This window comes from Passer montanus, unplaced genomic scaffold (genome assembly GCF_014805655.1).
Source record: "Passer montanus isolate IOZ18808 unplaced genomic scaffold, ASM1480565v1 scaffold10, whole genome shotgun sequence".
Taxonomy (NCBI): domain Eukaryota; kingdom Metazoa; phylum Chordata; class Aves; order Passeriformes; family Passeridae; genus Passer; species Passer montanus.
Window position 1 is genome coordinate 19,650,534 of NW_024356505.1, and position 26,445 is coordinate 19,676,978.

At 36.9% G+C, this 26,445-nt stretch overlaps 1 protein-coding gene across 5 annotated transcripts in view; it reads left to right on the plus strand.

The window, feature by feature from the left end:
• SLC25A13 (solute carrier family 25 member 13) overlaps positions 1 to 26,445 on the plus strand; it is a 99,194-nt gene that overhangs the window by 47,549 nt on the left and 25,200 nt on the right. For all 5 annotated transcript variants that reach the window (XM_039708269.1, XM_039708261.1, XM_039708254.1 and 2 more), the window contains 9 exons: positions 2,392 to 2,531; positions 8,980 to 9,126; positions 10,670 to 10,808; positions 11,638 to 11,731; positions 11,906 to 11,990; positions 14,105 to 14,189; positions 14,655 to 14,813; positions 21,580 to 21,632; positions 22,581 to 22,661. In XM_039708269.1, coding sequence (XP_039564203.1) covers positions 2,392 to 2,531; positions 8,980 to 9,126; positions 10,670 to 10,808; positions 11,638 to 11,731; positions 11,906 to 11,990; positions 14,105 to 14,189; positions 14,655 to 14,813; positions 21,580 to 21,632; positions 22,581 to 22,661 — 983 coding nt within the window. The remainder of the gene's footprint in view (positions 1 to 2,391; positions 2,532 to 8,979; positions 9,127 to 10,669; positions 10,809 to 11,637; positions 11,732 to 11,905; positions 11,991 to 14,104; positions 14,190 to 14,654; positions 14,814 to 21,579; positions 21,633 to 22,580; positions 22,662 to 26,445) is intronic.

A 26,445-nucleotide genomic window follows, 5' to 3' on the forward strand; every position in this document is an offset into this window, starting at 1 on the left:
GCTCCTTTCTTCTCTGACAAAGGCAATTCTGGAGTCCAGCTAAACATAGCTTTTGGTAAATGATGATTTGTTCCTGATCTCATCCACACAGTATCAGTGGCTTGTTCTGGGGAAATTCTGGAGATGGGATGAGAGGGAAAGAGGAAGCAGATGGACATCTGATTTCTCTGTGAATGTTTTTATTTCTCTGGAAGCAGTGGTCACTGCCAGAAAGAAACAACCTTTATTTCCTTTTGGATGCAGGCAAGACAAGCTGTCTTTTTCATGCCGGTTGCCTTCTTTGAACAAAGTCTGGCAGAAAGCAGGAACTGTATGAATGTGATCTCCAGTGACATGTGGCAAGGTGCCTTGAGCTGTGTCAGTAGGAAGCACCCTAAATGAAAGACTTCAAGTAGAGGACCTCACCCTGAACCAATAGACTTTCTCTCCCACTGTCTTGAGAGCAGAATTTTGCTCCAGGAGAATGCTGGCAGACAAGATACAAGCTGGCTGTGATGGAGCATAAGACATGAATGAACAATGGGGCTGTCCTGGGGGCATTGACTTTGCTTGGAGAAAATTCTCATAGGACATTAGGACTTAGAGTTATGAATTTTATGAATTTGAGGTTAACTGGGGTTGCTCTTTCTATTTGTAGGTTAAATCCAACTTGCTCTTTCACCACTGATTTCCTGGGATCAGTGGTTGCTGTGTTTTTGAAGCTGAAACTACAGACATGGTTGTGAGATGGGAAGAGGTCTGCAGTTTTATTTCTGCTCTCTCTGTGAAGCCTTCTTGCTTTAGAACAAGATGTTCTTGTGGGTAATACCATGTGCAGGGCTTTTGGGTCAGTGCAGCAGGACACATGCCCCTTTCATCTCTTTGTGACTGTTTTTTTTCTGTGTCTTTATTCTTCATTTACTTGGGCTCTTCCTGACATCTTCCTGGCTCTTGGCTGTACCATTTCACTCTCACTTTTTCCTGCTTCCTTGCCTGAAAAAGGGGATTCCACCTGGCTGTATTTCCCCAAGTCAACAGAGCTGCTGTGATTGCCTGGCATGGACTGAACCAGAAGCCAGAACTCGACATGCACAGGAGACATGACCTCATCTCCCCAGGGAGTCAGCTCCCACCTTTGCTTGTGGCACTGGAATGAAGTAGAAGGTGGCTCCGAATCCTGCCTGGCAGGCAGAGGCTGGCTCCAGTGGGGTGATTCCCAGCTTGTTCTGAGCACAGGCAGGCACTAAGCTGTGCTGATTTCCTCAACCCCAGGCACCAGCCGTGCTTGGGAACTGGCTTACAGCTCTGCTGCTTGCAGAGACAGACAGGAGCTCGTGGTTTGGACTCCTGGTCTTTCTTCCACAAAGCATGAAGGGAGCAGACCAGCTCCTGGCCCAGCCTGTGGGTAGGGAGTGACTCCTGGGAACCATCTCTCCACGCTCAAAGGAACTCGCAGGAGACAAGAACTGGCTCTTGGCTTGAGTTGCTGGAAGAGTCGTACAGCAGTTAGGAGGGCATAGAGCAGCTGGGAACCTCTGGCCTTGAGCTTGTCTTCAGAGGATATCTTTGTCCTATTTTTTTGGCTGAGACAAAACTATTGCATTGAAGTGGGATCTGTCCTTTGAGACAAGTACTTTCTCAGATCTCATTGCTGTTTTCATTACTTACAGTATACGCTGTCTAGTTGCAGAAACATATGGTCATTACTACTGATTGTGTATCAAATAGTTGCTTTTTCACAGAAACTGCTGTGTGTTACTAGTCTGCCAAGTGTGTAGTAAACCGTTGCCCAGTTGTGACTACTAAATATAAAGCTTGTGTTTAGATGTGACCATCTGCCCCCCTCCTTGTAGAAAAGATTCAGGTTTAAAATCTGCATAGTGCTCGTTGTAAGTTTTTATTCCTGCTTGCCATGTCTCCCCCCATCCCCTGTCCTGCTTGTCAGTGGTCCATAAGTAACTCCAGAAAAGTGGATCTTGGAATAATGGTATTTTTGTAGTTGATTTGTTTGAATGTGGAGAGCTCTGGGAAAAATTCAAAAGCATGAATTACAGTGATACAAAACTTTCGTTGTTTGCAGCTTGAAAAGATTATGCTGAAAATCAGTTAGTTTTAGTCATCTTTTCATAAATTATCTTTTAATCTTCCCTTGCTTGAATTTGAAATTTGAAATATCTGAGTTCCTTTTAATTAAATGCTGTACATATAACATTTCACAAATAAAAATAATAATTCAGAAACTATTTGTCAGGGTGATGATTTGGATAAACAAAAAATATTAGGTTTGCTTTACAATATGTAACTAATTTATATGAACAGTATTGCTTTCCTGTTATAAAATATTTGTTTATATGTTTGTCTTTATTGTTATTTTATTTTATTACTAAATGAACACTTTTCTTTTCTTCGCAGAGGATGCTAAACAAGTTTTTGGCCAGACCACGATTCATCAGCACATTCCTTTTAACTGGAATTCAGAGTTCGTACAGCTGCATTTTGGAAAGGATCGGAAAAGACACCTAACATACGCGGAGTTCACTCAGTTTTTACTGGTGGGTCTAATGCAGTGTGGTTTGTCAAGAGTAATAAGAAGGATGCAGTAATCAAAGTATTTGCAAACTTGCCAAATACCATGCTGGTAGCAAAGTTGAAATACATACCAAGTGTAGGCTCTTACAGTCAGAGTGCTGGACCTGTAGAGTATGTTAATAGATAGGATATGCTATTGGTAAAACTTCTGATTCAGGCTAACTGGGTTTTTTTTCCCTGTGTTTTTGCATCTCTGTGCAGAAGGTGATTTTTTTCTACACTGTTATGTAGACACAGACATGAAGTTAAAAACATAGACTTCAATGTCTGAAAATCTCCTGTATTTTTAAATCTGCAAGTCAAAGAATGTTAAATAAAGTATTGAACATTTTGGACTCAACTTGCCAGACTCTTATTAAGAAGTACTTCTGTCTGTAAGCAGCATTTTTGCCAAACACATATTTAATTCAGAGCTGGTATCCAGTAATATTTGTTAAAAGCCATTTCCCTACACTTTACTTTTGATATTTTTTTTAATTAAGTTTATCTTAGAGGAGGAAAATTTGTTTGTAACATATAAAGAATAAAATACTACTTTTTGCAAGGAATTCTTGGCTATTCATACTTTTGGGTATTTTGTTACATGAAGTAAAATATTATGCTAATAAAAAAAACCCTGATTATCTGTATTTCAGCAGTACTGTTAAAAATAGTTTTCAGTAGGAAAAGAGGTGAAACACGTGAGTTTGTTATTTGTATTCCTCCTGAATACTTAATGCCTGTATTAGTATTTACACTAGAGAATTTTAAAATGGGAACCTGCTTCAAGACTGCCAGGTTTCTTTTTTTCTGTTTACACAAGTATGTTAGTTCACAGTAGGAGGTGGTATCATTTTGATGAGGAATAATTAAGATAATGCTATTGAGACAAATGTTTCAAATTGACTTTGTAGAACAGAGCCTAATTAACTTTGTATGAAGAGACCGTCAGGTATCACATGATTAAATTATATTCCCTTAGGCTTTGTATTGACTATTGTAACTCCTAAGTAGCTAAGACATAAACCAGTTTTGTGACAGAAATAGGAATCAGAACCTCTTTTGAATGAAAAAGCAAATGTACTACTTGATTAGGAAAAAATGCCTCTGGCAATGTGTTCTGGTATCTCCTTCCAACTACAGAATAAGCCTCGGAAATGTATCCTGATTTTGGTGATTTAAAGTCACAGTTTTAAAAAAAGTACCAGTCCTGTTTGCCTCATCTATTTGCTTAGAGATATGGGGAAAACCTGTAGAAAAATGCAGAATAAAAATATGACACATTCTCACCATTAAAAGAAAACCCAAAAAGATGTGTGTGCGAGGCTTGTTGAGAGAGGTTAACAGAGTTTAGAGTCATGGACCTAAAAGACCTTGTAATGGTAAGGCTGGGTATTTAGGGTATTTGAGTTCTTTCTTTGGGTTCTTCTGTGTTTTTAACTTGAATTAGGAAAAGCAAGCACTGAGGGAGGAGTTTTCTAACTTTGGAGATTAGTCTTAACTATTAGGCTTTCTCATCTTGTGGAGGGATGTTCCTCTTACCTGAAAGGACTTTTCTTGCATGGGATGATACTGTGGGGATAATTGCTTGTGGTGGAAGATATCAGTGGTCCTAATGAACCAGCCAGCCCTTTTGGTAATGAACCATATAGGTCAGAGCATAAACCAGGGGAATAAGGATGACAATTCTGGGTGTCTCCAGAGAGGTAAGATGTACTCAGGAAAAGTTCTAATGCTGCTAATAAGGATGCTCTCAGCATTGGTGCAGGCAGCAAGGATTTTCAAATAAATTAATTCTCCTAAGATTGTTGAAGCTGCCTGTTACCAGTATGATTTCTTAGAATGCTCAGTCAGTCACAATAATTGGGCACATCTGTTTACCCACTTTCTAGAACTGTAAATCCTTGAGTCACATAAGTTTCCCTGCTGATTCTTGCCTTGCAGCATTGTATTACAGATGCTGAAGTTTGGGCACAGAAATGGCTCTTGGCACAAAGTGGAGAGTTACTGTTCACAGGCATGGAAACCTTCCTTTAAGCTTTGTAACCTTTGGTACTCAGCTTTTCCTTCTGACATTCTGCCTGTGCATGAGTCAGTCTTTTTAGTCTGATGTCTAGACCTTGGACCTTAGACAGCAGGAGACCACAGTGGATACCAAATTACCTTTCTGCATTCCTGATGTGTGAATGCACTTTACATTTCACTTAACATGGACCAGATGGTTCTGTAGGGCACTTCAGGTACTGCTTTGTAAGTACAATGCAATTTGCGACTTTTAATGGAATAATCTAGTTAGATTCATTCCTTTACATTGGGTCCTATTATGTCACATAAAGTTGTTCCATGATCATTATCTGTTGAAGCATTTGGACTAATCATCACTTCTGGCAAAGCTCAAGGTAGTTGGAAAATAACATGTTTTATCCATGCGCAAGATGGATCTCTTGTGGCTTTAAATATGAAGTGTTTATATGAGATTCTGAATATTTATATTCTTCCAGCACTTTTTCTGTCTGCAATAAGAGAGATGCCTGAAAGTATAGCCTCCAAACTCCTTGGCTCTAATGCAGTTAACAATCTATTTGCATTTACCTAGAGCTCAAGGTGTGTTGTTTTACCCTGCTCATTTGCTACCTTAAAATTAGCTCATCTATCTATACTTTATACCCATCATATGTATCTGTTTGGATATGGTCATGTTCCATCATCACTTAAGTGGCAGGTCTGGCTTGTGAAGAGCAGCATCAGCCCCTTTCTCAGCATGTAAAATCTATTACATGCAATGAATTTTAACATACGCTTATATGTGGGCTGGTAAAACCATTTCTGCATTGTCTGGGAATTTATTTACACTCAGAATATTAGTTGAAGTAGTAGTCTCTATAATTGAACCTTGGGATCTACTCCAGTGGCAAAGATTGTGATGTACCTGATGACTTGTAGATCCATTGGGATGGAATGCAAACATAAATTTCTATCTAAGTGAAAGGTGAAGAAGCTTTTAATGAGCTGTAAGTGAAAGCTGAGGTAAAATCTCTAGATAGGAAATAATTTCATTAGAATTCTGGTGCCAGCATGCCTGCCATGATGTATGAATTAATTTTTCACAAAGTCTTATCCTACCTGGGGGAATTCTGGACTTCCAGCATCAAGGAAGATGCTTGTTTTTTATGTGTATCTAAGTTTACAGAAAGTCTAGTTGGAGAAGGTTCTTTAGGATGTGTAATTTGTATTGCAAAGTAACGAGGACTGTAATTCTTTAAACCTGAGGCTGTCTAGTTAAAATAATATGGGACAGAAATAAAATTTATAAATATAAATAAAATAATAAAATTATTGCAAGTCAGATAGCATCTCTGAAGACTACAGCTTTGCTTTATTGTTTTTCAGTTTGTTTTTAAGGTGATAGTTTTTATATTAGCTGCATATACACAACAAATGTTACAAACTTCTGATAAAGAATTTCCTGATAAATTGCTAGTAGCTAGTGAGCTCATTTTGAAACATAGTTATGCTGTGAGATTTCTCAATTTTCAGGCATGGAGGCTGAGGGAATGGATAGCCTTTTGAGGTAAACACTTCAAGGAGTTTATTGCATTGATATGCACTGTGCAGTGATTAGAAAAGTGACTTATATCTGGTTTGTTTGTGATAGCAGAGATTGTTACCATGTGATTGCTTGCGTGTTCTTGTGTGCCATACTGCTGCCATCCATGGTCATAGTTTGGAAATGTCATGTGCCTGAAGATCCCTCTGCTTCTTGGTATAACTGGAAAATGTATAGCACTGCTCAAAATAACCACAGTCTAAAAAGTCTCTACATTTCTGATGTCAGTCTTCTTTATCTATGTGCAGTATGTGTAAACCATTTTGAACCTGAGCTTAGTTTCTGAGCTAGGAAGGAAATGTGAATAGGGAGTTTCAGAAGACTGACATCATCCCATTCACAGTTTTGTCTTGCTGTCTGTCTATAGCTAAATGGCTGACAAGAAGATGGGTAAATGGCAGCACCAAGACCTTGACAATGTATTTAAACAAGTGGGATAATTCTGTCCAGTGGGTTTTAGTTTACCAAGAAAATTGGAAAGAATCCCATTAGCAAGGAGAGGATGGGGTGTTTTGGCTTGTTCTCAGGTGTAGTAGTAGCAGCCTTTTCGCAGTCATCTGGGTGATGGCAACAAACACACACTTGATGCACCTCTTTGGAGCACGAGCCCTGCTTTGTTCTGTGGCCAAGACGTCGCTGTCAGCTAAGGTCACACCAGTGGTACAGTACCTCCAGACTCACTGATGGGTGTACAGAGACAGGAACAGATTGGACTTCTGCAAGTGGTGTCCAGGTTTTTTTACTGTATTTTAGTGCTGGATTCTGCCAACGAAATTCTGCCAGCAGTTTCAGTGGTTAAAACAAATTGAATGAGGGAAGGAGAAGAAAGCAACATGCACCATTTCCCACGTAATTCTTCTGCTAAATACAATTGATTTTTCTATGGTGGTGCTTTCATTTAATGACAAAGATTTTTGTTCATACGTTTCTACCTGCTAGGTGATGAGTGTTTAGGATACAGGCTTTATTATACTTAACTCCTCTACAGAGCTCTCTCCCTCCAAGTAGTTGTCTGCCTCAAGCTGATGAAGTCTTTTTGTGTTTTTCTACTCATCTCACCATAAACCTTCCAAAATTGCTTCCTTCCAAATTTCTGTTGAAATTGTAGTCTCAATTGGAGTGAAGTAAGAACTTGCATGGCTGCATCCAGCCAGAGTGAGTATTATTGCTGAATTGTTACACTTCAGCATAGGGGTCTGTAATGTAACGAAAATGTAGCTGAACTGAAATTGTGCCACTTCAAATTATAACCCCCACAAGCGTTTCCCATCAAAAGAAGAAATTTCAGATTTATTCTGGAGTGGAACACTGATCAGTCTTTTCTCCCCACCCCTTTCCTCCCTCTGCCTAATATATTAGGAGGTTTTCATCATACAGGGTACAGTGCTGTAATTAGAAACTAGGACCAAAACTGGCAAAGTCAGAAGGCTGAAATAAAAAGACAAGCATGGTTTGAGTGGCAGTGTGAACTGAGTGAATAGAAGGAGGGAGGGATGGCATCTGCAGGCCTCTGGCAGGTCTGATCCTACTCCATCTGAATTTGCCTTTCACCTTCCACTCTTTATTTCTTTGAATGCTGCTGTGAGACAAATATCAACTTATAGGAGATCATATTTACTGTAGCTGCTTCATGATGGTGATTCTTGACTAGCTTGAGTCTTGTATTAATATGTATTTTAAGGCACATATTTGCAAATATAATGGAAATAGTTGGATAGTGTCATGGTCCACTGCAAGACTTGCTTAGTATTGCTGACATCGTTTTGCTCTGATTCCATTTTCTTAATAACTGACTTTGAATATGTATTCAGAATAAGCGCTGTTTTTCTAGCAAAGAAGTTTTTATAATCCTTGAAACTTAAAGGGAATGCATGGCAATGATTTGTGTTCCTCCATTCAGGTAAAAAATACAGGTTAAGAAGTCTAATTACATCATCAGAGTTCTTTGGGTTTTTTTTCTTTACAAACCTGTAGAACTGAACAAAAATTAATCTGTAATATCTGGTTACTATCTGTGCAGGATTGTTCCTTTTAAATGACAAAAAAATAAAGTACTCTAGCAGTAATTTAAGAATAAAGGGTGAAGGTTACAGTAGGAAATGATACAACTTTGAGAGATTATATACTTTTTTCCTTCTCTTTTCTTTCAGAAGTACATTTGAATCTCAAAATGAGATTATCAAGTGGTTGTATCAGATAATATTTATGCCTGTTACTACTACTGAAATATGGAGAACTGATCTTTAATCAGTCATGAGACAAGGAGTTCTAAATTAAACTGCTGGTGTTTTTTGCAGACAAATAACTTTATGTTTTAAGTGAGGATGCTCTTTGAGGGAATCCTTTCCAGATTAGTAGGTGTCTACATGGAAATCTCTGATGATTTCATTGCCCTTATTCAGGGAGTAGTGAGTGCTTTTACAGAAAGTATTTTGACCTGCTGTGACACATGCAATAAACTGGATTATGAGCATCATGGAAAACTTTAATGTTCATGAGTGGGAGATTTTGCTTGCACTGGTGTGCTGGTATGTGTTCTCCATTTCTCAGTTAAATGAATTGCATGACATAATGTCCAGACAGCAAAGAAATCATGATGTTGTCCTAGGTGCTGAGGTCAGTGATAGACACCATAGGAAAGGCTGAATAGGAAAGGCTGAAATTTACATAAAACATACATATAACAGCCAGTTAAAATTTGGTTGCATGTAGTTGTGTTTTGTTAGGTATGAGAGTCTCGTAGGATTGCATTACTTATATTAAATGTAACTGTTAAGGTGATTATTTTGAACCTAACTGCTTTTTTTTTATCTGTATATTTTCAGGAGATACAATTAGAACATGCAAAACAAGCCTTTGTACAGAGAGACAATGCTCAGTCTGGAAGAGTTACAGCTATGGACTTCAGGGACATTATGGTCACTATCCGGCCACACATGCTGACACCATTTGTAGAAGAATGTCTAGTAGCTGTGAGTAGTTGTGGTATCCCAGCTGGCAGACCTGGGATTCAGATGTGGAATTCCTTTTCTTATGTACCTTGACCGCTACATGACACGTAATCCAGCCTTAGGATGCATGTTTTGAAGTCTAGCAGTTATTATCTACATATATGAAAATTAACCCTGATTGCTGAATATATATACTCAATGGTCTTGGTTTCCAGAGACAAAGGTAGATGGACCTTAGTAATGGCCTACAGATGTTGAGTTTGCCTTTTTCTAGCCGTTCCATCATAGTAGACTCTGTCAAATATTTTTGAATGCCATTACATCCCCCTTAGACTATCATCCTCAAAGAACTTGCTTTGTAATGTAAATTCTAAGCTCCTGAGTGTAATTTCCAAGTATCTGGGACAATGTAAGAGTTGCACCATCAATCAAGGACATTAACTGTATCTTGACTGATAGTTTTAACACTTGACTGTATATTTTGTCTCAGTTAGAAGTGCATAAAGGAAAGAGGTACATTTGGTTTTGACCACAGTTTATAATTTTGGGAACTTGTAGCAGCACATTCTAAGTAATCCAAAGCTTAGCCATGTTTAGGTTTGAAGATCTGCTTAAAGGTCTGCTCTGCTTAGACTTGCAAGGGAGAGATTTCATCACTTCACTTGCAATTGTGAAGTGATGAGTAGTGGAAACTCTGACCAGAATATTAGAAAATGCATGCAGCAAAAAGCATAGCCAGAAGATTTAGGAACTGACAGTGAGATTTGGTACTTTCTTCCATGGTTCTCTATCAGTCTTGTTACCAGCCTTCCTGTGTCATATGCTCTGTCATAAAACATCAGATATGATTTTTTATTATCCCTGAAGGTCAGTTAAAATTCGGCTTTAAAAAAAATAAGCTTATACGTATATTTTTTTCAGAAATTTGCTTGATCATTGATCTTATAATTTAAATAGTGAATTGATCCAATATTTTTTCTATGTGCAGACCCATCACCCCTTTAAGACAAAGGTTTAGTCTCAGTTCTCATTTGAAAATGAGTAACTGTTCGAACCTTATTGTTCCCATTATGTTTGACTGCCTGATATAAGCCTGAGAGCTTACTGCTGGTTTCCATGACTTGAAATGCCTGTGAATTTAAAGGTTTCAATTGACCTTTTTCAGAATATGTTTTGATTTTGTTGAAATTTTCTATATAGTAATATGCTTTACATGTAGAAGTAGATTTCCTCATTACTAGAAATAAGCCAACTTATGAAACATTTCCAACCAAAGGAGTACTGAAACTTGAACTTTGTAAATTACTACTGGTTATGTTGTTATAATCCTGCATATGTATTTGTTTAGGTTTGTAGGGTGGGGAGAGTTTTATACTCTGGTCATGATTAGTTTCAGTAACATAAGAATCTTTCATAGTTTAAAGTTCTTTATTTTGAAGGTTTTTTGAAAAAGCAAGCCTGAGCTGCTGTCACTCTTGTAAAACAACATTCTTTGAAAACTTTTATTTCAAGGTTTTTTTAGTCTTGCAACAATCTCCTTTCTCTTTTTCTCTTCTGTCTCTAGGCTGCTGGAGGTACCACTTCCCATCAGGTCAGCTTTTCCTATTTTAATGGATTTAATTCTCTCCTTAACAACATGGAGCTCATTAGAAAGATCTACAGTACTCTAGCTGGAAATAGAAAAGATGTGGAAGTCACTAAAGGTTGGTAGAAATATTTGCAGTGTGGAAGTTTCCTTGGGTATTTGAATGGAGGGAAAGACTTCATCTGTATGCTTTTAAATCAGTAGGGGGAGGGGGGGAAGCCAACCTCGTTACCATTCCTTGGTTTGCCACTCAGTTTTGTACAGTCCTGTCAGAGTGCACCCTCCAGCTTTTTCATTTTGTTTCAATCAGAAAAAGGTCCTAGTAAACTGGTAGTGGGGGCAGGGTGAGGGAAGTATGTAAAGATATTTAAAAGTTTAAAAAACTTCCTAGGACTCCTGCCAAATTGGCAGCCTATTAAAGTGACCTTCAAGGGTAGTTGAAGAATTCCATAAACTTGTATTGGCGGCACAGTAAGCTGATCTACAAGCTTGGAACAAGATGTTATCTGCTATATCTAACCACTTTTATAGAGAATTCCCTGTGCAACACCAGAGTTTCATTAATGTGGCCTCCTGGGACTATGCTTGAAAAGTTCCACATCTCTTGACTCCTGTTTTGGGGGTTTTTCTTTGTTTGCTTTTTATTTTATATTTTTCCCTCTGACCTGCAGCTGATTGATACCGTATGTCAAACATCCTAAATCCTGCTGGTAGTACTAAGCTTTAAGACCAGAGAGTTGTACTTACTTGCATGAAGGACAGACCATTTAAAGCACACGTTTATGTAGTGACAGGAACACTTCTGTGTTGGGTAACTTACTCCCCTTTCACCCTCCCCAACCAGCATCTTCTACTTTATACTAAAATATAGTGCAACTTTGGGCTGCTCTGGATTATTTCTTCTGGTTTGATTTAATTTCATTTTCTGTATTTTTATTCTGTTGCAGAGGAGTTTGTTCTGGCAGCCCAGAAATTTGGTCAGGTTACACCCATGGAAGTTGACATCTTGTTTCAGTTAGCAGATCTTTATGAGCCACGGGGGTAAGTGGAGAATTATCTATCCTTCTCTCTTTCTTCTTCTCTCCTCTTCTTGGAAGGAGTGGGAGGTGGTGGTGGGGAACAGGAGAGTGTAGTGTAGTGGCCCACGTGCATGTAACTTCTCGTGATTGGAAAACCAACCTCTAAGTAAACACTAATGTGAATTAATTTCCTCAGGCGCATGACATTAGCTGATATTGAGAGAATTGCTCCTCTGGAGGAGGGGACGTTGCCCTACAACCTGGCTGAGGCTCAGAGGCAGGTAAGAACAGCAGCCAGCATGATGTAGTTATTTGTTTCCAGTGCCAGTTAAATAGACAGCCAACCTCTTCCCGTTGTTGTTATCTAAGTTGCTTTTCTCTTGTGTTCTGTAATAACTGTGAGGAGTAACATCTTGTTGGAATTTATTTTTTATCCGGTGCTGTGTTCTCTCCATGTCTTCTTTGTGCCCCTTCCTCTTGGGCTCCATTTTAACCAGTCAAATGTAATTTACTTTGGAAAGATAATATGTATAGCAGTGTCATCTAGCTAGCCAGTAAATATTAGATGCATGCCTAATTAAGGTGCTTAAGTTTTGTGATTCCGTTTTGTGTGTTCTTTTTAATGAGGAAAAGAGAAAACAATTAAGATTCAGCATCTATCCTATGATATGGCAGCCCTTATACTGAACACATATGCATGTTCCTGGCTTCACAGTGTTCTCTGCTTTGCTTTATGCTCTGCTGAATATCAAAATAGGAGAGCTTATGTATAGACTAACATCACAGTTTCAGTAAAAGTATGTCCAAAACCTAAATGATATTTACTTTCAGTGGTATAACCACAAATGGATTTTTTTTTTTTGAATTTGAGGCAAAAGGAAGTAGGAGTGTTCTTTAAATGTCAAACCTGTTGATCTTTTAGTTTTCATATTATCTTATCATATTTTGTATTTTCATTGACACAAGTTTCTATACAGATAGATTTAAAACTAACCCTCCTGTTTGTCTCTATTTTAAGGCAGTCTTAACTTTGTGTCTTGTGAGACTAAGGGTTTTTTGTTGGTTTTCTTTTTTCCTGCTCTGGGTCTGTGCGGAGACGCCAGTTTGACCACAATGAGTTGATCCAGGCTACATTTTTAGGACTACCAGGCCATAAGCCAGGCCTCTGTGTGTGTGTGTCTCTTTTTCTTCTCTTTTTTCTTCTCCTGCCTCCCCTACATGTGAACACCCCCACCACCACTCCAAGACAGTATCTGGGGTGGTGGTTTTCCGTTTGTTCAAGCACTGACTACGTGGTGATGATGCTGGGCTGAATTCAAGTGAGCTGGCTCCCAAAAGCTCACCATCTATTCCTAGAAGACTCCTAAAGGAGTTAAAAGCACTTGCATTGGGCTGAATATCAAGTAACATAAGTTACAATAGGTGGCAGTAAAAGGTAGAGAAAAATGTGTGATGAAAGCAGCAGCTTCTTCACTTTTCGCTTTGGGGCCACTGTCTCTGCTACCATGATTTACGTTGTTCTAAGAGGCAAGGACAATGAACAATGGTCCTTAAATCTTTCCATTTCTTCTGTGTATGTGTCCTACCTTTTCACTTTTTTCCACCTAATTCCTTTGCTGCTTGATGCTGAGACTGAAAATATTTTCAGCTACATTGATATCTTTAATTTATTTCTGGTCATCTCCACCAATATTGGAATTAACTAAAACTTAAACACAGGAAAATGTATCCATATTTTTGTTTTGTTGCTTTACTTGTAGTATCCTAAATATGTTGCAAAAAGTGCTAGTAAGTATGAAAGATTTAATGCCCCTGCAGAACTTTTGTTTTCATTATTATTTTCTTTCATTAGATAGAAATTTTAAATCTGGAACGCTTCTGAAATTTATTTTTCATTGCGTTGAATCTAGCACTCATAGACTGTGAGCAAATGAAATTGCGGGGGTACTTTATAAAACCTTATTTTCCTTCAGCTAATCTGTATGTTTGCATACTTGTTTTGGTAGCCTGGGAAGTAATAGGTGTACTTGTTTTGGTGGCAGTAGAATGAAATTCCAAACTGGAATTGCTTTTAGCTGTAGAAAATTAATGACTGAAGAGGCAATATGTAAGCCCTCATTTAGACCACATTTAGGCCATTGATTTTAGAGTTGCATAATTTTGTTGTAGTATCTGTTTTCTTTCCTATTCTGATCTGAAGAGGCTGCCTTATATGACACTTAGAAATTAATGGAAAAGAAGTAATAATTGAGAACAAAATCTCTAGTGTATTGTGGAATTTTTTCTAGGTATCCATATACTTATATCTGTCTGATCATGAAATGTTCTCTTGGGAAATGAGATGTTTTGATTATTTTTCTTGTCTTTCCTTTTGCTTTAAATCCTGCCTTGACAGAAAGCTTCAGGCGATGTGTCTCGACCTGTTCTCATCCAGATTGCAGAATCAGCGTACAGGTTTGCCCTTGGTTCAGTTGCTGGAGGTTAGTCATGGCTGAGCAAAAGAATATTCATCTTCACTGTTTGGGTTTTTTCTTCTTTTCTTTTGCCCTTCTTCTCCTTTTGCCTCTCATTTAAATGTGGAAGGCTTCTCAGACTTTTCCTTGGAGCTGTGTCTAAGGGGTGGGATGACTGTGTAAGATTGAAGGGGAAAGGATCTTCTGGTCTACAAGAGTTATGGAATTTATGAGCTGTTGGAGTTTCCACGTGGTGTTGCTATCTGATTTGTCCCCAAAAATATTTCAGGAAAATAAAATTAATAATGAGGTAGGACTGGAAAGTGTGTTTGGTTAAAACTGTGGGAGGTAGTTTAATATATCCAGAATATATCATGAAGAAAAAAGATATAACTGATGTTATAGTTAGATGTAAATATGAAAGATGGCAGTTGCAATCAAACAGTGCAAATGCAGAATCATGTTTTTTTATATTTTGAATTTTATTTGCAGCTGTTGGAGCTACTGCAGTCTACCCAATTGATTTAGTGAAAACTCGCATGCAAAACCAGCGTTCTACAGGCTCTTTTGTGGGAGAACTTATGTATAAAAACAGCTTTGATTGCTTCAAGAAAGTGCTACGTTATGAAGGTTTCTTTGGGCTTTATCGAGGTAAGTTTAAAAGATGTTATATACTAATGATAAGATATTATTAAAAGTTTTTTACTTCAGACTTCAGTTTTGCTTCTTTGTTACAGGGGAAGGATTTGCAAACTTCTCGATAATTAAAACTTCACTGTAATGAGAACATTGCTGTAGGACCTATCTGTCCTTTCTCTCCTCATCTGCCATAGGGGAACATTGGCAATTTCCTGCAGCAAAAATATTTTGTTAGTAAAGTTCTCATTTCCACTAAGCAGTGCTTAGTGCCCATAGTGTTTTGTCCTGTTTGGTAAGAAGTTAGATCATCTGTGGGTTTTTGTTCTTTGCAGTACCTTTTGTTGTGTTTGTTTTGAGACAAAAAGGTCTCTGTGATCCAGTTGCATTTGCTTCAGTAATCATTGGAAATAGTCATCTTTATCAAGTTTTATGTATGTCTTTTCCTAGTTTGTCACTGTGGAGTCAGCCAGACTGACTCATTGGGTTTCAGCCCACTTAGCTTTATACATGTAACCCATACGCTTAAGTTAGGAAGTTACCCATTCCAACCTGCCTTTGTAGTCAATGGAGAAAACTCCAAAATCCATTGACTCTGTTCTAGATGCAAATCATACTCACTTTGGATATCTTAGATAAGTGCCTGAAGTTAAATGGTGGCTTTTTTTCTGTTCTGTCCTTGTCCCAGTTGTGGCATCAGTGGTGTCAATTCAGGTAATCAGGAGGAGTCATAAAGAATCAGGAACCTTGGCATGAGATTCCAGTTTGTCTCTGTTACAGAGTTAAAGTAAATTGTATTTCTGGTGTCACAATTATTGAGACATTTTATGCCCCTCTGCCATATTAAAGGGGAGAATTTGAAATTTGCATTACTGACTTCATTTTTAGCTAGCTTGCTTAGAAAATTATTTTCACTTGTAAGATAAGAATATTATAATGAAAGAAATTAATTGTTAAAAACTGTTGAGTAAGGAATGAAGAACAGTTATCTTGGTAGCATATTGTTATGAACTGGCAAAGCTGTGTGCACCTTAGAAAAAAGTAACAGTTCATAAAACAATGTGGGAAACAATACTAAAACTAGGTGGTGTGATAGATGTGCACACTATAACATATGACCTGAGTGGTTAAGTAGCTCCTCTGCAAAATACAGACACTGTAATTATTGCAGCACAATTGGACATGGGAAGGCTCTCTTATTACTGACTGAGTTTGAGGCCATTTTTGGGGTAGACATAATAATTTAATAAAGAGTATTGACATGGTCTCTATTTTGTAAGGATTTATAGCAAGCAAAACCTTCAAAAAGTCTCAGGTATTACCTAAAGAACCAAATGTATTCCTTGTAAATTTTTGTCTGCTTCTTCCAGCATCCTGAAATAATAAATATGCAGAATTCTACTATTGCATCCTTCTGTCTTATTGAAATTCTGAAGGACAGTGATTTTTTTCAACTTGGAAAAAAAAAACAAATAAAAACTCAGAAATGTTATAAATGCATGCTCTAAACTCTGTTTGCTTGTCCTGAGTTTGGAAAGGTTTTTTTCATTGCCAGGTTTAGGGAACCTTAGGAAACTTCATCAGTAGAGCTTGTCCTTACGTTCCCCATTGTCTTTGCTACTTTCCAATTTTCCAAGGAATACTGAATAGTGGAATCTCAGTTTGGTGGAGCTGAACTTCAAAGACCAGGCCAATAATCTAATTTCTGGATTATATAGTTGAATACCATCATTTTAGAGGCAAATTGAGACCTGCACTTCTACAAATTCTCTCCTTAAAGAGCACCCTGACTTAGCTCTTTTTAAAGAGGCAAAGAGAGAAAACTGCTTAAAAATCTGGAGCTCCTTCTGTGCAGTTCCGTAAATTCAGACTGTTGCTCAGTTTCTCAGGAGATGTTGAAGAAAGTTAAGGAGCTGAGTGCAGAAGGAAGTTTCCAGTTAAGCTTGAGAGGAAGGAAGATTTGAAAGAAGTGTTTTGTAGGTTAATGTAATTACCCAATGTAATGCAGTAAACATTTAGCAAGAGTCATCTTATTCTAGTCTTGAATTCTACCCGGGGTAGGACACACTACAGAGTACACTACTTTTTGCTACTCACTGCTCACTTCAATTCTTTCTTCAGCTGATTTCTTTAGGGTTAAGTCAATGTGGGTGGTTTTGTCCCCACTGAAGGAGGGAGTAATCATTGGGAGACTTCTCCTTAGCTGAATAGATGCAAAAGCTTTTTAAAAATTGTACTAGAAACATTTAGAGCAGTGGTCTCTTTGTCATGATGCACTTCAAGAAAGCAAGCAGAAATTATAAACCCCACTCTGAACTCAGCCATTTCAGATATTCTTAATAAAAGGCTCATATTTCCATTTGACAAAGTGAACTGATTTTTCTTTTTTGTATCACTGTTTTTTTCCAAACTTGGAAACCATGTTTTAAACCACCATCTCAGATAAGGATAAATTACACCATCTTGTGGATATATAGAGAGCACTAAATTTGGTTTGATGTCAGTTTGGTTCTAGGTGTAATCAGTGTTTCCACTGAGAAGACACTTGGATTAAAAAGAAAAAAACAAACCAACAAAAACAAACATGATATAAACCTCTGTAGAGTCTTTATAATATGTATTATATGAATGCTGTGTTGTTAGCATTTTTTAAAGACTTTATATCTGAGATAAATTTTTCATCTGTCTCTCAGCATGGCTGAAAAGAATGCTCATCTCATATACCTGTAATTTACTGTTGTGTCTACATTTATACCCAAAATGCATATTTAGAAACTCACAGGTATTTTTATGCATGCAAATTTAAGAAAATTTTGAAAGCTGTGATTTGTCAAGGTCTCTTCCAACTGATGAGGTCACCTACATGTCATGATAAAATTTTAATCAGAAGTCCACCTGATGAGTCACAGAATGCTTCAGAGATTTAAGCAGTTCATCCAGTAGAGATTATTTCACACATACTTGATCGAAGTTTCATGGGAAATTTAAGTACCAGAGATAAAATGTAGTTTAGGAAAATGTTTGGTAGCCATGCCGTTAATGCCACTTTGCCTGGAGGATGGAAAAGACAGGGAATGCTATTGAAGACTCTGTGATCATTAACTGTTCAGGAACTTGTTTGTTAGTTTTATTTCTGTTGTGCTTCTAGCCCTGCAGTGACTCCAAATGCCATCTAATTATATTTTAATGATTTGTTCATCATCCAGGTTCATTATTACTGGTATGTTATTACTGGACTCCCATGCTAATGATGCAAAAAGACTGTGGCAGAAGCTTTCCTTCCAAATTATGCAATGGAATACCATATATAGACTGGAACTACAAGCTTACTTGTACCCCAAGTTCTGTCAAAGCACAAAATTTTTAGGAAATACCCCATTTCCAGTTTGAGGGAGCTATATTTGAATGGCAACTGGTGATTAATTGTCTAGTTTATTTTGTGAATCCTGTAATGGGAAAATGTGGCAGTGTTCTATTACTGCCTTCCTATGAGATGGCCTAATGGTTTCAAATATTTTATCTAGATCGAGCAACAAAACCTTCAGTCACTGTTTTTTCCTAATATGAATGGAAAATCACATCTGTTACACAGTGTGAAACTGAAACTTCCCTGTTAGACATCTAAAAAAATACTTTAGCCAAGTAAGAGTTTCGTTTCTCAGTGCTATCGGTACGGCTGGGCTGGCAGAGCTGTTGTGTGTGTATTCACAACGTATTTAGACTGCTTTCAGAAAATAACTTGTAGGGTGTCACAAAATGAATGCAGCCCTTGGTGCTCTGTCTTGCACACACCTTCCCCTTCCCTGAGAGTCCCACTATGACAGTGTGTCAGAAACAGAGTGGTACATTGTAATTGCTGCTAAAAAGGCACTGAAAATAATGTGTTTACTATGTACTGTACTAGCAGGCTGCCTATGTGCAAGATATTATGCTCTGATGTTATAAAAGGCATGCATTTTTAAGGCACTGTCAGACATTTTTAAGCTTGTTCTCCATCTGTGTATATGTCATATTGCTGATCTGCTAATGCATAGTAACATTGAGAAATTCCCACAGTGTCAAGATAACCCCAACAGAAATATGACATTTTCATATATGGGGCTTTTGATGTGCTTTCTTTCTTTCAAAACTTAGCATCTTTATCATGTTTCGAAATTTTTCGACAGTGTTTCAGGGCTCTCATCAAAACAATAAAGAAAAGAAAATTTAATTTTGGTGGTCATAGCATATAGAATGCACAGGTACCACTTGGAGATAGGTATGAGATCAAATGAAGGGTCCCTCTGCCTTCCTAAGATGCTGGAGACAGTAAGCCTAGCTGGTACCTGGTAAGGCTATAAAACGTGGTCTTAAAATTCATCCTACCTTTTATAAGTTGCTTTTTTAAGCAACTTTTTTAAGTTGCAACTTATAACTTTTATAAGTTGCTATCTTGCAGTAGATATATACAGCATTATCTGTAATTAAATTAACAAAGCAAAATTACGTGTGACTGGTCTTAAAATTCATGCTACCTTTTATAGAATACTGGTTTCTATCTTGCAGTAGATATATACAGCATTATCTGTAATTAAATTAACAAAGCAAAATTACGTGTGAAGTAGAGGCAGGAAAAATGTTCAAGGTTTTGGTGGTTTAGCTGGGTTTTTCTGCTGTTGGTTTTTTTTTTAAACTGCTGCCTATTCTATTTAATCTTTCTCTTCCCTACCTCAAAGTTTTAAGGAAAGCTTTGAGTAGTAACATTCCCATTCAGATTTGAGTACAAAAGGAATGAACCAGATGGAAAAAAAATAACTTGTGCCAAGATAAACATCTTTTTCTTATGACTTTGCAAGTGTTTTTACAAATGCAAAGTTTTGGGAGCTGAAAAATGGTTAAAAGGCCATCTTCAGATCAGTTCAGTGAAAATGGATTTGATTTGTCCTGCTAATGTTGTTTCTAAGATTGGAGGTTTATGTAGATCATCAACTGGACTACTTTTATACTCTTCATATCTTGATATTTTAGAATGTCTTTTTCTGTGATTTATTTGACAAAACATGACTTGAAAGTCACGGTATATATAGCTTGGGTGTAATAATATATGTATATGTGATTTTAAAATTAATGACCTTTGTGTTTGGAATTTTATCTGCTATGTCAGACATGCTTAATTTTGCTGGATTTGGCTTAAGATTAGGTAGTGTGCTTTTAAAGTATATGGGACATTTTTTAATCTCTGAAGATATAAAGTCATTTGCCATAATGTTTCTATAAAGCCACACATGTCTTATAGCAAGTTGTAAATATTATAGCAATTACAAAGATAATTTTGTAATGAAAAAATTCTGTTCATTTTATATTATTGTGTTTCCCTCATAGTGCTGCAGATAATGTAATATTTAATTACATAATTCTGAACGGCTTAATGGTTTTTTATTGAAGTCTGATTTGATGTCACCCATACAAGTAACACTTTTTAAGAAACTCAGATTCTAAAATTTAACTTACTCTGCAGAATCTCTTTTGGTTTTGAGCACTGTATATGAACTTAGTGCTACTGTATTTTTAAATTTGAATATTAAGTCATGTGATCATAATGCAGCATAGTTATCTTGAGTAAATGTTACACTTACATGTACATCAACTGTATAAAAACATCAGTATATAAATATGGTTGGGTCTTCTGCTACCACAAATCAAATGGTGCTTTTCTTCAATGTAAATTTCTTATTAAGAGGATCAGTAGGAACCAGTAAAGCTGATGGATAGTAGCAGGATCAAAGAATATACTAAACCAGAACTTGTGCATTTTTCTGTGTTATTCTGACATTTAGTTCTTTAAGAAAATGTTTCTTCGTCAGGTTAACTTTTAGAGGTGGAAACTTAATTGTTTTTGGAGTTTCTTTTCAACAAAATAAAACCATGGAGAGGTGAAAATGTCAGGCTTTGTAGAGAGTACCCAAATATGCTGCTTGAGCTGCTAAAACAAAGGGTTCTGCACCAGGAGCTCTAGCTGGGGTGATTTTCTCACATTTTTGAATGGTGTCCTAATTTCATTATGCTGATGAATGCTTACAACACCATTGTAGCTTCAGGCTTTGTTGCCTATTTTTAGGCTGTGTCATTCAAATGTTTACAAAATATCGACCATTCACTTCAAACAAGTGAAGCTGACAGTCAGAAATTCACACTTCCAGTTCTGTAACACATCACTTCTAACAAAATAAAATAGAAAATTCCATACCTGGGTAGAAAGCAACATAACTTCCTTTGTTTTAAGAGCTGGTGATATAGCTGGGCAAAGAGCTCAAGAATGCAGTCATACATGTTTGAATGTTTTGCATTATTTTGATTCCTATCCCCTTCGGTCCTGCCATCTAATGCCATTGTTTTTGCTAGGAAAAGGTACCGAGGTTTTGACTTTTGAAGTGGATTCTTTGTGTATCTCACAAAATTAATTGGAAGGTCTTGATTTTTGTGTGAAGATGCAGAAAATAAAAGTCAGCTTAGGACAGTACTGAAACATATTTGGCAAATCTATATTAGTGTTTAAACATAGAATGAGCTAGTATGAATTAAAAAGAGTGAAGAAACAAATCCATATAGACAGTGGTAGTACTTGAAGTGGTAGCACAAAGTTTGTTCTCAAAATGGAATGTTTAAGTACTCTCATTATATATAATAACACAAAATTGCTGTAAAAATCGCCCGTTTCTAGGTGCTGGTCTCTACATTTGTTGATTTGTTTATTTAATACCAAGTTACTCAATGCCTTGAATTCTCTATTTCCATGTTACAGGTCTGTTACCACAGCTACTAGGAGTAGCACCAGAGAAGGCCATAAAACTTACTGTAAGTTTGTAAATGGATTTTTTTCATGTTTCTCCACATTGTAAAATGCAGCAAATTAAAATTAGCAGCTATTAATATCTGACTTGTGAACAGTACAAGTGGCATACAAGTCTCATCTGGAGGTGTAGATGTAAATTTAAAGAATCTTACTAAAACTTATTTTTGGACTCCCGCCAAAATAGAGCAAGCTCATTCAACTTGTTCAGCTCTTCTGCTTGCTTGTAAGTAGCATAGGCCTTTGGTTTCACTTCTTAGCAAATCAGAATAGTTACTCATTGGAGGGCTTTTGTTTTTGTATCTCCATGTGGTTACTGTATGTATGATTCCAGTGCAACAGGACCTAGATAATATGAGCATGTAGTGAATTGTTGGTAAGAAAGAAACTTGTTTGTGTGATGGTTTTTTATAAATGTTTTACTTCTGTAATTTTGTTATTTGAGTATTTGTAAGGCACTTAAGAATTTCTTACTATAATCCAATCACAATATATTGTTTATTCACTATTAAGGCAGTATTCATCAAAGCTAGTAGTATGTATTAAAAAAAGGCATGTAATGCTACTAATTGAATTGCCATTGTGTTAAAGCTTAGTATTGAACATTCTGATATTAATTTGACATTTTAATTTGTTGATTTAAAATTTTTATTAATTTGACACTTCTAAAATATTAACGTATTTATAATTTTATGATTTTTAAAATTACATTAATAGTGATGATTTGTTTTTTGAATAATAAGTATTTAAATTATACTGCAAATTTTTGTTAGAAGGAAGAACATAGCTTTAGAATATTTAAGACAAAATCTCAGACTTTGATTTCTTTGCTGTCTTGTAGTTTGGTAGCTTAGTGGATGTATTTGCATTTTCATTTGCACAGAATTTGCAGCTGATGAGTGTTTTCTCTGACCTTTTAATTTATCAGCTTTCATAAATGTTTGTCTTTTAAGGTTAATGATTTTGTGAGAGATAAGTTCAGGACTAAAGATGGATCTGTCCCACTGGCTGCAGAAATTCTTGCTGGTGGCTGTGTAAGTATCTTTAATTTCCTTCATATGACATTCATGAAAGTGCAGTTCATAAGATTAATTGTGTGGACTAAGGCTTCTGTTTAACCACAGATCCGGTTCAAGAGCAGACTCTCCTAGAGCATCTCAGTTCTTTCCTAGATAGGCCAGCCGTTCTTGATGAAAGGGTAAATGTTTCTGTGCATCGTGCCTTTTAACTGAGCTCTGTAATTCTCACGGCTTAGAGTTTGTTTCCTTAATCAAGAATGTGTCTTTATTCATGTTGGCTGTAGCTTATGGCCTAAAGAGGATTCATGCTAACCTTTCCAGAAGTTAATAATTAGTTACTACTTTGTGGCACCCACTCTACCACGTCACTTCTTTCCTGATGTGTTATTGCACCCACTAATTTTCACTTTTTGCAGTGATACTGGCTTTTTGAAATGGCAAAGACTGCTCATACTTCTTTGAGTTCGTAGCAGACGTAGGCTGTGTAATGTTAACTCAGTGCATAATACATTCCTGAATGTAGGCTGTATTTAAAACCTACTAAGATTTTAAGAGTGTTTTCCTTGCACAAAGTAGTATCTTAATGAACAACTGGCGCATTACTGGATAAATGATAATACTTCACTACTTGGTCTAGTTCTGTCTGTTCCTATTACAGCTTACTGTATCTGGTGTATTGATTTGTTCAAGGAAATGTAAATACTTTAGGTAAAACGAATAGTTGTTCAAAGACCAGTGCATTTTACAGATAAAGAGCACTGTTTATTTAAAACAGCTTTGATCACTGGGGCAGAGCAACGCTGGTGTATTTTTAATCTATCTTTGTTTCTGCTGTCATAAGATAGATGAGGTCACATTTTCAAGCAGCTTCTACCTGTGTCGAAAACTACAGTGAGCAGCAACTTTAAAAAAAATGCTTGCATCTTAACCTCAGTAGGTGCAGAGATTTGTGCTGTATGTGCTTGCAGAAAGTGAACTACGATTATCTGAGCCTCAGGGTGCAGTGGCTCGGTTGCATTGCAGGCTGCGAAGCCCTGGCTTTCTGTAATTCTCAGGAGATGGGGCAGGATTTGGCTGCTGTCTCACTGCTCCTTCTGTTTGATCACTGACCTGTTGTAGACTGCCAGGTAGGATCCCCTTGTTCTGTAATTTTAGGAGCATTCAGGGAAGGAAAAAAGAAGGGGAGGGAGAGAAGAATGTGGGTCTCTAAAGCCCTAAATAAAAAGCATGCTGTAAATGAAGGAAAAATGCAATAAAGCGCTTGCAGAGTAAAAGGTATTTGCCCCTTACACTAATAAAAAGTCCCATGAACATAGCAGCCATAGAGAATTCTGCAAAATTTTCATTTAAAATGTCATTTGATCTAGAGTTTTTATTTTACAGGCTGCTGTGAATTTTTTAATGCAGTACAAAAAGCACTCTTTACAGAGACCTGTCATTCATGAGAATGCTGCAGCAAGCTTTTTGCCAGCAGTTCATTGTAAACTAAGGATCTGTTTTAAGAGATAGGTGGTTTGAGATGTATTTTAAATGTGCTGTAAATGTTGGCTTGTCCTAAATTTATATTAACAGTGAGATGCTGCATGAAGTTATAGCAGTAGACGTGCAGTGGCAGAATGCCCTGAGTTTTCTTTTAACTGTAGTGCTCCACTTAAGGGCATAGTTTGGTGCCAGGTAGATAGGTTGCAACTTGTCTCTTCTGCAGGTGGTCTTTGGGTTCTTTTGTAATTTTAAACCCAATTCAGACTAGCAACAGAGACTCTCATTATCAGCAGTTCCTAGGTTTTTTGGGGTGAATTTTTCTGTCATGGTGTAAATTTATGTGTTAAATATGAGATGCCAAAGACATGCTTTTTCCTCTAACTTTCAGCATTGTATTGGCCCAACTTTTTGTCCCCATTTAAGCCATTGTGAAACCTGTGATTTCATTGTGGAAGCAGCACGGGCAGTGTTGAATGCTCGAAAATTGTCAGTCTTGGATTTTTACCTCATTTCACAATGTAGTAATTGCTTATGTGGGAGGCAAGAAGACAGGAGGGCATGATGTGTTAAAGTCTAAAAAGGGGAAGACAACTAAGATGAATTTTCTAAGACTCCTGCCCTATCACCTTTCCACGTTCCACATCTAATTCTCAGCTGGGATTGTGTTACAAACACAGATTTAAATTTTTCTTCTTCAGTGCTTCTGTTTCCTTGGAATGTATTCATTGCTTATGCAAGAGCTGAGTGCTGGGATGCATGCTAGTTTGCAATGTTCTAAATAGCAGCCCTGTGAATATGGTATAGTAATAATACCTGAGAAAGGGAGGACAAGCAGATACTTGGATAGTTTGGGTTGTTCACTAACACAAAGGGCTTTGAAGGGGTCAGTATCACCTGAGTAGCTCCACTCTGCTGTTTGCCCAACCATTGCCAGGCGTTGACTTTTAAGTCTCCAAGGAGTTCACTTTGCATCATAATTACTGTGAATTAGTACACATGGCTGACTTTTGCACTTGTAACTAAAGCTGATTGTTTCATTGAACAAGTCTTTTTCTGTTTTGTAAACTGTTTTCTCTCCTAAAAAAAAGAAAGAAGAAAAGAAGAAAATAGATCTTTTATTTCATGACCTTGTGACACTTAATTCAGTTAACAGCCTGTTTCATAGCTTTTTATTACGTGAAGATGAAAGCGATAGGTTGGTTGAGATTTTTGTTTTTAGACCCCCAAGAATACAATTAAAAGTATAACCTTTATACTTAAGGACGGCTGTTATGTAAATTACCAACACAAGATTTCCATCTCCTTTGTTTGTAAGAAATTTTCCTAATGACTGTAGTATTTGTTACCCATAAAATGCATGTAGCTTTTAGATTTGCACAATGCCTGACACCCACAATGAACTCTGATCTCTGCTGCGCATTTTGGACTCTCATCACTCATGCAAATCCTATATAGCCCTTATCATTATGAGCTAGTAAAAATCTTCAGTTTCAAGGCATCGTGTAATGATGCTGTAGAGCTAAGATCTGCTGAGCATCTAAACCAAAAAAGCTGACTTAACCTTATTGAATTAAAATGGACACAGATATGCTGGGTTTGATTTCTGCTAATGCTATAACTTACCTGCAGAATTCCTTAATAAAAGGATGTGTAAGCTGTAAGTACAACTTGAAATATTTTTTTACAGTGGCAATAATATTGAAATTTCTGGAAGCTTTATTTCATGGTCTTTTACTTGATTTTATATTTTAAATAAAAAATAATTTTAAGTCATATCAAGTTTAGCTGCTTGCTTTTTTAAATCTTAATTTACTTACAGGCATCTGTTGAAAGTAACCTGATTATTTTTAATATATCATTATATATTACTCTTATTTTTTTGAGTTAACACATGGAAAGCTCTGTTTGTAAAAGTGTCATAAATACTGTATTGGGGTATTGAGACATTACCTTTAATTCTAACTTTTTAGGTGAGACAGTAATTTTGCTTTGTATCTTAAATAAAGCAGTTGAATACTTAATTAAAAAATTACGTTTGTGTAACTGGGGAGGAGATGCAAATATGCAAAAGAAAGAGGAATGTAAAACATAAAAGAATACTAAGAAAAACAGAAGAAGGATTATAGCACGACTAAAGGAATCACTATATAATGTATGTTGCCTTGTCTGCGTGTATTCATACAATGATATCGGTAAATAGGAGGTGTAATTTTTAGCAAGAAAAGAGAACTACATTTTGCTTTATTAACCTTTCCTTCTGCTCTCCCTTCTCCTTCTGAGCACACAGTCTTTTCCTTCCCAGCTGCTCAGTATGTGC